The 12126-nt window shown below is 34.2% G+C and overlaps 1 protein-coding gene across 1 annotated transcript in view; it reads left to right on the forward strand.

Annotated features, from left to right (window-relative positions):
- Ptprq (protein tyrosine phosphatase receptor type Q) overlaps positions 1 to 12126 on the forward strand; it is a 162226-nt gene that overhangs the window by 87032 nt on the left and 63068 nt on the right. The window contains exon 26 of the mRNA XM_090357310.1: positions 6765 to 7088. Coding sequence (XP_090213436.1) covers positions 6765 to 7088 — 324 coding nt within the window. The remainder of the gene's footprint in view (positions 1 to 6764; positions 7089 to 12126) is intronic.

Raw genomic sequence — 12126 nt, forward strand, 5'->3', positions numbered from 1 at the left:
CTTACTTCTCTTTTCAAGATAATTTTATCTTTGCCCACAAGACATGGTGCTAATATTGTATTTGCAAGCTCAACCTCAAATGAATACATACTAGTTAGTATGTCTTTGTAATTTTATCATCACTGCTAATGGCTCAGTTTTGTCTCCATATGTGACAGAAGTAGTCTTAAAAACAATTAAGTGCAATGTCCTATTACTCTCCCAAGAAGTATTTCAAATAAATGAAATCAAAATTGTCATTTGGGGTTAGATATTTCATACCTTGCCATTTAGAGCTTGCCAACCTAATGAATCTGTATCTCAAGTAAACCCACTGCTTTTCAAACGGAACCAATTTAAAATGCATTCTCATAGTGTTTTCTAGAATGAGGTCTATCTTTCTAGGAGGATTACTGAAGGGCTTGAATAAAATATGTATTCAAAAACACTTTGTGTAAAGGATAAAATATCAAAGCTAAATTATCATTTGGATCTCTAGTTGTCCATTTGAACATGTATTGAAAGATATTGTAGTAAGTTTTAGTTCTATTATCGATATTTTTTCAGTTGTTTCTCACTTAAGTATTATAAATGACAGTTATAAAATTATTTCATTTGAAATGCAAATGTGACTATCCATCTTCATTCTTAGTTTCATAGTACCTAAAAATGTATTTATGCAGTATACTTTCTAGTGCTATTGAGGCTCTGTTTTAACCCTTTTGACAAGAACCCACCAGAAAGAAGAAATAATTTTACCAAAAGTAACTGAAAACATTTTATCTACCTGTACTGAAAGATATGGTAGGAAAGATATGAGTTAGCAGATTTACTATGTACCATATAAAGATTGCATTACTAATTAAATTGCATGAATTCAATACATAAGCATACATAATATGTTATTAGTTTCCAGGAAACATACTTTGATTTCAGTATTAGACATTATTGCATTTGTGTTTCTTTAATTTGTCTTTATGATCAGTATTTACAGTCTTGATTTCTTCTGTATTGTTTGTTGTAATTATAAGTGCTAAATTCATAACCTATTTCTGCACCATTTGCCTACAAATACAATACCTACAGTCACAGTTTGATTTCTGTTTTCCTCTCTACCAATTACATCCTCACCTTCTTCTAACTTTCCTCTGTGTTCTTGATACTTAGCATTGTAATGTGCATCTTATCAGCATATATACAGTATCTGGCTAGTTTCTATAAAACGTAGCTTTGCAAGATACATAACTACATGATGGTTCAAATGTTGTCAGACTTTCTATTAGAAATAGTAAGCTTAGACGTTTCTCAGTAACTCCATACTTAGTTTCTTCCATTTTATTATTTTATTGCTTCTTTAATTAAACTAATTCTCTCTAGTCTAGGATACTTCCCAGGTCTTGATAAATATTTAGTTATCACCTATCTACTGCTTCTAATACTCAACCAACTTGAATATCATTGTACATGTGTACCAGTCCTCAATTGTTCTTTCCAATTACAGTTCCTAGGTCACTTTCTTCCCCTGAGCCTTTCTGGTTGTTATGACCTAGTCTTAACATTTCATAACAAACTACATTTCATACTACATATATACATATGTTATAATACACATATATTAAAAAGATCTTATATCTGTAACTCAGGTTATAAAATTATTGTAAATTATATAGCTCTAGAGCCAAAATACATTTTTGCGAAGTGGGAAATATTTATATTGAAACTTACATGTTCTATAAGTATAATTGATGAATATAAATTTTCAGATAGATGCTTTGCTTAAGAGAGAATACTTCTATGCTTGATGATTAAAATGTATAGTCATAGAAAACTGCTGGAACTTGTTCTTCTGCATGAGTGTACCTAACTATATCAGAATCCTAATACAAGAGGATAATAGCATCTAGAATCGTCATGCCGAAACTAATAGAGTGATTACACTCTCTACACATTTTCATGTTCTAAGTAAAATCAACTGGCATATACTGAAATCCGTAAGAAGTCCTTCTCATATAGTTCATCAGACACTCATTTCAACTGTGATGAAATATTTTACCAGAAAAAATAATTTATGAATAAAACGTAATTTACTGAATACCTTGGCAGTGAATGTTGATCGCTTCATCACAGTTCAGTCATGTTTAGAAAATTTAAGCAAGCTGTGAGATTACTTCAGGAAGCATGGAATGATGTGTTCAAATTAGTACCATCTGTGGATAGAAAAAAGTTGAGGTTTTTAGTCATTCTTAAAGAATGGAAATCTGATTCTCCATGCTAAAATGTGTAATCCTTTTTGTATCTGTAATTCAATAGGGCACTTGCCTTAGAATAGTCTAGTTCTACGCACAGTTCACCAGAAAAGAAGATAGTGAATATGATGAGTGGTTACTGCTAATCAGTTATGAGTACTTGTGAAGTTGTCTTGTCAAAAACAATCTATGAATTTGACAGATCATGTTCATTTCTGGTACATCTTTTCAAATATGTCTAGTAGAAAAATATGAACTCTATTTTGTACCACATGAAAAATCCGAAGACATGTTCAGTGAACCATAATTTATTCATGAAGTTAACAGAAGTTCTTGGGAAATGTTTGTCCCAATGTCCCATCTCTGTGTCAGTCATAGGCCAGGGCAGTGTTTCCCAGATCAGGAAGGAGTATCCATATATTCAAGAAGTAATATATCCAATACCTCATGAATATAACTGTAACTTCTCTATTCATCACCCCAATAATGAAACACAATAATAATTTTAAGAAAGATTAAGTATACCCTTAAAAATAACTTGCCTGGACCCTTTGTTTCTGATTGGGTTAAAGTAAAATTCTATTTAGAGTTTTCTCCCTTGAAATACTTACTTGGAGAAACATTGTCTCAGAACTAATATTGTAGAACTGATACTAGTAGAACTAATTAGTAGAACTAATATGCAGTTCTACTCTGCATCAAAATGTTTCATTAAATTCTTCTCTAATGTCTGAAAATTGTAATAAAAATGTTTGGCCATAGAAATGAAGACATCTTATCACCTCTGATAAAGAGATCAGAAAGGGCTTATTTCTCTGCTTTCTCTGGTTCATTGTGTAGCAAATATATCCCCCTTCCTTCCCTAGGGAAAGCAGACTTAAATATGGAAGACAGTCCCTGGGAAACAAAGACAGGTAATTAGTTGTATCATATTCCTTTGTTTCCAAGGTGAAAGTTCATAGTATCATTTTTAATGCAAAGAAAAATCAGGACAAGATTTTTCAAGTATCCACACAGCACTTAAGGATTAAGTTAAAAAATTAAAATTCATATTAAGAAGGTTTACCACGGGCAGGGAGCATGGTCTAGTGGTAAAGTGCTTACCTAGCCCTGAGTTCTTTTCCTTGGTGCCACATATCCAGAAAAAGTCAGAAGTAATGCTGTGGCTCAAGTGGTAGAGAGCTAGCCTTGAGAAAGTCCAAGGACAGTACCCAGCCCCTGAATTCAAGCCCCAGGACTGGCAAAACCGCGATGTGATTTTTGCCTGTATCCCATCCAACCCTAGATCCCATCTATCTCCTGTTGAAGGCACTAGCCTTCTCTGTTTTCAGTGAGCCATGCCCTCTTCTTCCACTAGGACTTAAACACTTTGAGACTTTTGATCTAGGAAGCTACTACTTGCTCCACAAAACACCTAACAAGTCATACCGTGTTAGGAAAGACTTTCCTGGCCATCTAGCCATGTCAATCCCCAGTCATGCCCTCTATTCATTTACTCACATGCTAAAAAACCAACAACAACAAAACTGTTGTTATCATTAGCCAAGAGTTAAGCGATACAAATCAATATGTAAGTTTGTACTTTATGTGTATGTAATTTAGAAACACACATATCTTGGAATTTTTTTAGTTTTTTTCATATATTTTTATTGTAATTAATATAAGGGTTACATTATATTCACCAGATAGAAGGTGCATTACTTTACATACATTGATACCCTTTCTCATGTCTTGGTCCCCATTTCCCTCCCCCCATCCCCACCCCTCATCTTGTTTTCCTCCTTTCCCTATCCAACTTCAAATAACCAAATATGCATATATACAATATATCAGATAACCAGGTGAAATACTGTAACAATATGAGATAACCAAGGGGCAGCAAAAGAAATGAGAGATAGTATAGTACATTAAGGACAATAATCACTCATTATATGGCTTGTGTTTCTATGTCCTGGAGGTCCTTTCATTTTGTGTCATACGATATGGCCTTATATATCTAGGTTTTGTTCTATTGTAAATCTCTGCTAGGAGAGCCTGAGGTTTCCACTGATTATGACAAATGAGGGAAAACACTGAGCCTATGCTCCTTTGAGTCTGGCTTACTTCTTAATGTAATTTTTTCTAAGTCTTTCCATTTCCTTACAAATGGGGTGATGTTGTTCTTTCTAACAGCAGCATAGAATTCCATTGTGTATAAATGCCACATCTTGTTGATCCACTCATCAACTGAGGGGCATCTGGGTTGGTTCCATATCTTTGCTATGGTAAATGTTTTTTAAAAATATATTTAACAATATTGATAAAGAAGGAAAATTTATCTAATCTTTTGACTAGAATGTTGGAGTAAGAAAGATAAAAACAAGATGGATTTTCAATACAGAACTAAGATTACATTTTGGATAATAGATAGTTCAAAAGTAACAAAAATTAGCTAATGGTGTTGTCTGAAATTACAAGTGATGAGCCATTTTTGCATGGAGGGTCTGTTGAACTTATATCACTGTATAACAAATGAGCATAAAATTGATGGTTTAAAACAGGACACACGTCTTAATTCCTAGTGCTCTCAGTCAGAATTCCGAATATATCCGGCCTTGGATCTTAGTCTCTTAAGTGACAATCAAAGTTTTCATTCAACTGTATATTTTCACTTGGAACTCATAGTTCTCTTTCACCCATCTTACCTGTTTCCTGACTGCCTCTTGCCCAAGGGCTGTGGTCACTTCTTAGAAATGATCCGAATTCTCTATTAGGAATTATTTTATTCTCTTCATGAAAAATAATGACTAAACAGACTGGATTTTAAGTAGCATGTGCAGTTCTTTTATTTTTAGGTATGCTTTTAAGGTAATGTAAATTAAATTCAGTAAGATATAGTAATAAATGTTAAAATTTGTAAACTGAGTAACTGAAGATGATCATGTAATAATTAAAATCATATAAAATATAATCGTTTTCCACTAATTTATTTATACCTGCTATCTTCCATTTGGGGTGTGTGTGTGTGTGTGTGTGTGTGTGTGTGTGTGTCTGTGTGCTTAAAAGTCTGAATAGAATCTAGAAAAATTTTAAGAAGGAATTCAGTCTTTTAAATAAATATCAGACTCCTCACAACACAACTCTATACTCAAGCATTCATCTACCAGTTGATATCTTCTTTTGGGTCTTTGAAAGGAATTTTCGAAGCTTGAATTTTATCCTTGAAGCTACCTCCTTCTAGAGTTTTCCTTTTTGTTAATCCTGATGTCATCCTTCATTTTGGTCAACCAAAATCTAAGAGTTGGTTTTTTTTTTATTCCTGCTATTCTTTCACACTTCACATATCACACATCAGAAAATCCTGTCTTCTTGTAAGATCGATGTATGATCTAAATATTTCTTTTCTCTGTTGATGATAACATCTTAGTCCAGGCCTACAAGGTTTCTTGTATTAACATTAATGGTGAATACCTACTAATTAATCTCATTGCCATTCTTTTTTTGTCTTCAGGCTATTCTCAACTCAGCAGTTAGCGTCATTCTATGAAAGCATATGTTAGAGCCTCCTACTATAACATAATCACACCTCTGCTCAAATGCAAGCCATCACAATGTCTAGAAGAAAGTAGAAAAACTGCCCTTTACTCTTTCTTCTCAGACCTTGGCTGGGCTACTGTTAGTCATCCTGGCCTCCTGTTTATTCTTCTAGTATAGAAAGCAGTCTTGTCAGTCAGGCACAGTGGCTCATGCCTGTAATCCTAGCTACTCAGGAGGCTGAGATCTGAGGATCAAGCTTCAAAGCCAGCCCAGGCACTAAAGAGTCCGTGAGACTCTTTTTTTTTTTTAAATTAATCACCAGAAAACTGGAAGTGGTGCTATGGCTGAAGGGGAAGGGTGGTAGCCTTGAAGAGCTTAGGGACAATGTCCAGGCCAAGAGTTCAAGTCCCATAATAGCCAAAAAACAAAACAAAACAAAAAAACCCGAAAGCAGCGTTGTCTTAGAGTGCCTAATCTTTCTCTTCTGGAGATGATGTGACAGTGAATTAGTCTGTATTTTAAAAATCAATATACTAGATAGTAAGCTTAAATATGCATGAAACAAATGAAGGTAAACTCATTTGATTTAAAGTCATTTTATAATAAACATCATAAATGTGCTTATGTCTATATAGACCACTAAGTATAAAGAGGGTCTTTCTTGGGAACTGAACACTAAAAATATAGAGTATTCCTGGGGAATTACTTAGAATGATATAAGCACATAATTGTCTTTTCTACCACCCAAAGTTTTCTTTCTATATGAAGCCAGGTTTGCATGGATTTGGGAGACCTCACAGACTTAAAAATCATGCCCCCTTTTTTTGTTGTTATGAAGTGATGACTGCTGGGTTGTCTCTCTGATTAAACATGCAGCTGTTAATTAATATAAGTGCTGTATTATTTGATTGATTTCCACTGGCTGCATCATCATAGAATATTTTCACATCTCATTTATTCTGTTTATAAATGATTGGTAATTCCAGTTTTTTTCTGATTTTTCTCTTTCCTTTTAATTTTTAGTTCCCAGTGCACCCACCAACCTTGCATTTTCCAATGTTCAATCTACTAGTGTAACACTGACATGGATGAGACCCGATACCATCCTTGGCTACTTCCAGAATTATAAGATAACCACTCAGCTTCGTGCTCGAAAATGCAGTGAGTGGGAATTTGAAGACTGTGTTGAGATCCAAAGCATTCAATATCTTTATGATGCTAACCTCACTGAAGAGACAGTGTATGGACTGAAGAAGTTTAGATGGTACAGATTCCAAGTGGCTGCCAGTACCAGTGCTGGCTATGGTAACGCTTCCCACTGGATTTCTACACAAACCCTGCCTGGACGTGAGTAGCTGCCCTGTCTCAGGCATCCTCAACTTTGCTGTACTTCATGTTGATATCTTAAAGGTTTCTACTTAATCCAACTGAGTATAAAAATCATTGGATATGAAACGGTGTTCATATGTGGGCTAACTTAAGCAATGATGTGCTTTCATTCAGTTAAAATCCAGTAGAAGATTCATTTGTGGTTATTATCAAGCATTTTCTTAAGCTTCCAGAACTATGGCAAATTTCACACTGCAACAAAGCATTGTAGTGGTGTACCATTTAGGTATGTTAACTGGTACCTCACACCCCTAACTGATATATATATATTCTTTTGATGTTAGATCAAGAGAAGAAAATCACACAAAAACATATATCTCAAAACTGTCATCTCCATTTCTTTATTATTGCTTTTGTAATTTTTACCTCCAGGAAATCTTAAATGTGTTTGCATAGAAATCACTAAAATGTAGATAAATATTGTTCTTACAACATAAATTAATACATATACTTGCATATACAAATATGCATCCATATCTGTGGATCTAGATTGAGATACCCATGCCCTATTCGGCCATCTTTTCCTAGAGATCAAGGCTCTTACTTAATGGTTGCTTTCAAATACAAATTATAATTTCTTAAAAAATATTGGGACATATTCATATAGTAGCATACTTTATACACAATCATCCTAGGTTCCCAGTGACAAGTGAATCCGATGTTAGACCCTTATAGATCATGAAATATACCTGGATCCGGAATATTTATTAAGACTACTAAATATGCTGCCATTTTACTAATTCCCAGAGCACCTGGTATCTTGTTTGTGGGATTGAATGTTTAGTAAATATTTTTTCATGTGATCCAACATTTGAGGTAGTATATTGACAAGCCAGTCTTTAACATGGTTTCTACTAATTTCTCTTCCAGTGCTTCAGCTTTTGGCTTCTGGAAGATGGACCTATCTATTTTTTTTCTCCTACCTCCCTAGCTAGCTTTTTCTCCTTGGTGACTGGACCATATATATATTTTTTTCAGCTTTTGGAGATCTAGACTTGGTCTTTTCTGTTCTTTATCAGCACATAAAGCTGAAGAGATCTTATCTTTCCATAAGTGTCCGTATGAATCAGGGCTTTAGAGTCTACTGATTAATCTCCAGTCTTTGTGTGCAATCCTGAAGCTTAATTTAGAATTCCTGCTTAATTTCTTTATTGAATAAATTGATACCCTTAGACACAGGTATCAAATGAATCTTGAAATTAACATGGTATAAACACTGAACCTTCTCATCCTCAAATTTCCTTTATGTTCACCACAGATACTAACATATTTGTCTGCTTGCAGAAAGTGCACACCATCCTCTCTCTGCCAACAATCTTGTCTAAATATGTCCGGTTTTCATCTGCATTACTATTGTATAAATCCAACCCTTGCTTGCTTTCCAGCACTATGCTAACCAGACTGCTAGCTTGAGCTGTCAGAGTCATGTTAGAAAACCTAACAGATGAGTCACTTTCTTGATTAAAGCTGTCCAGTGAGTTCCCATAGCTTTTAGAATAAACTTTAAATTATTTAGCAAGATTAACAGTCATCATGATCTGGTTTCTACTTAATACTTTCACTTCATTTATTACTACTTTTTCCCTTTCTTTTACCTCCTATGTACACTGCACTGTTTTTACTACCCAATAATGGAAAAGGAACTTTAGCTCCTATGACTTGGAACAATATATTTTCTTTGGGTAAAATGTCCCTCAACGTCTCTCTGCACAGGACAGAAGATATGTGTAGATTTCTACATACAATTCTTGCTCAGAGTAAGTTCCCCTGACCATTCAACCTAAAAATAGGTAGCTAGCAATTTTATATAACATCATTTTGTAACCAACACTTAGAACTTAATTTGATCTTTTTCCTTTTTCTTTATTGACATGTTTTTAGAGACTGCCTTGATCATTGCTATTTATCACATTGAGTTATGCCTGGTACTAGTAGATAATCTAGGTATTTCTCAAATGAGTGAAATTTGTTGGAATAAGCTACAGTATGAAGTGAGACAAGAAAATTCTACAATATAGGTGATGGTGACAATGACGGTGGCATGAAAAGCTGAGAGAAATATGAGAAGTGATTCATTCTAGAATCGGTAAATCAGTCTCAATTATGGACCTATTGATTTAAAAAAATGACTATTATAATTGAAATGAAAAGGATGCTTGAAGAATACAACACCACTAACGCTAGGGGTGATAGTTCTCTTTGCTTGTAGCTGGAGGTAAAATTGCAAAGGCAAATATGATAGAAAAGTGAGGCATTGATTGAATAATAAACGTTAGAATCACAGGAACTGAAGTAATTTGGAGTCAGACAAATGAATGAAGTTGGCTGCTGGTAGCTGATTGGGAGTGATGAACCCTTGGCAAGTTAATAGAGAATATGTGCTCCATAAAGGGACCATGTTACTGCTGGACGATTACTATCCTGTAGATAGCCCATGTTATTAGATCTTCTGATGTTTCCTGGGAAATGGGAAGATTGCTTTGGGAAAATATTCCATTTCCTTCTTTGCAGGTAATTTTTAACAGTAAAAAAATATAGCTGCTTGACCTAAACATGTCAGATCTAGCCAGTGGATAGTCCATATATATATATCACTGGGTTAAAATGTATCTGTGTGACGTGTGCTAGGAGACACTGTGGCTGTGTCTCGTGAACTCGGTCCTACCTAAGGAAGTAGTCATTTAAATATGCCAGCTCTTATAAGCACTCTTGAAGTGATTAGAGAAATGTTTAACTAGCACACAGAAACATGTAAAATATACATCCTTTTGACTTGTAAAAAAAATTAAAACCGGTCTGAATGACAAATAGAAAACCCTTTAAAATGTCTTGTAGGGTAAAGAAACATGTTATATTAAACTTCCCTGAGTTCTTGAAGAGAGGAAAAAAATCTGGGAATCCAGGGAGCAAAATTAGACTATAATGAGAACTAAATTGAGTTATTCTATGAATCAGAATTTACAATGGCACATCAGAGTGAATAAGGGAAACAGTATTTGGTGAACTCAGGCTAATATTCCCTTCATTCATATATTCTGATCTGCATAATGGAAGTCAAATTGTATGTCTCTTTGCGTTGTCTACATAACAATAACTCTACTTCATGCTGTGTATGTGGCCATACAAAATATAAAAATTTCAAAAGTAAGGAACATTTATCCTGAAAGACTAAATTCTTGCATACTATTTCCCTCCTTTCTATCTTTCTGATTGTTCCTATACTCATAATCAGTTTTACTTGTGCAAGAATGAGGATAGAAAAATATAAAGTGGGATAGGAAGAGAAAATTGCTTAAAAATTTGTGTGGTACACATAATGTCAGCAGTGAAGAACTGTACAACATTAAAGAAGTGTGAGTGTGAAATTAGTATGGAATGAAGACACTCTTATGATGTGCATCTCCTATGGACCACCAGGACTGGAAGATTGTGAGAGAGGAAAAATTCCTGGGGTAACACTTAGGTTGTGAAAGCCACAGGATACCATACTCATGAGGAATTTTAACTAGCCAAACATCTGTTGAGTAAAAAAAATTCAACAAAACATGCCTCATCAAAGAAGTTTCTAAGGAATGTAACTTTATCATCTCAAAAGAAGAAAAGCCAGAGGGCAAAGTAAGCTTTCACATTACTTAGAATTTTTAAAAATGCTAGCAATATATTGAATATATTGAGATATATTCATTTTTCTTAATTTATGCTAAACTGTTTAATGCACCTACAATGTGTTACTGCAGCAACACAAATATAGCTTCTACTTTCTATGACAAAGCTATTATTTAATAAAAGAAAAAATGTTACTTATGAGTCAATAAGAAAAATATATTTCGAGACATAGAAAAACCTATTTAGTGGCAGTCTACTTGTAGAATGACTCTCTGTGTTGTTTTTACCAGAGAAAAGCAGCACATTTTATTCTTTGCCTGATGGCTACACTTCTGTAAAATTAGTTAGAAGCTGGTGAAGTCAGTCACAAAAGTTACTGAATGTGAGATTCAAAACATCAGCCACCTGTGAAGAAGGGACATTGCAGCTACTGATAGATCACTGTAGATTTTCACAGTTTCCTTATTACCATTGACTATAAGTGTCTCCCAATGTTTTAGTCTTTATTTTTATGATTCTAGGAGTTATTCATATCTGTTTTTGGTGACTCTCAGCCATCACAATTCAATACTTGACACCCCATTGGATTTACTTTCTAAACTTCTCTTGTATTACTACTGACTTTTCATTGGTAACATATTTTAGCATTGATTTCCTAGACTATTGTAAAAGAAACCAAATGACTGGTCTATTCCTATTTTCCACCTTCTAGCTCAATTAAACTTTTGATTACCATTGAATGACCATGTCTGTCTTCTACTGAAAATCTTCAGTCATTTCCTGTTCATATGTTAAAAAAAGATGCATCTTTAACAAGCTTTACCGTATTCAATTTGGGAGTTATATCTTCCACATCTGCATCCTTTATGCTCTAAAACCTTCGCTTTTCTTTCATACTGTCTTTTCATACTCCGCTTTTGGAAACCAGCTATCTTTTCCTTTTGTTTTTGCTTTATATTACTTATATTATTTGGCAAGCCTTCAATAAATCCCCTTTACCATTCCCACCTCGCACACATTAACTTCTGAAATATTAAACGTGCCGTATTATGATGATTTGTCATTTGCTTTTGTGAGATTATAAGCACATTAGAAATAAAAATGGTCTACTGCCATATCATATGAATACTTCCACCCTTCCAATATAGCTGGTGTTTACATCTGGTTCTGAGGGCTGGGATGTGGCTCAGTGATGGAGCACTTGTCTTGCATGAAGGAAGTCAAGGGTTTGAGACCCAGCACTGTGAAAAAGGACTTTTAATAAATATAGAAATAAAGCATTTATCTTTTGAGAAGTATTTCAATGTCAAAAGTCTCCAATTTCAAAATAGCTTATATGAATCTCCTTTTATTTTTATATCAGACTTTTTATTTCAAACATTTATGTGGT

The sequence above is a fragment of the Megascapheus bottae genome, chromosome 2 (genome assembly GCF_031878675.1).
Source record: "Megascapheus bottae isolate mThoBot1 chromosome 2, mThoBot2.hap1, whole genome shotgun sequence".
NCBI classification, from domain to species: Eukaryota; Metazoa; Chordata; class Mammalia; order Rodentia; family Geomyidae; genus Megascapheus; species Megascapheus bottae.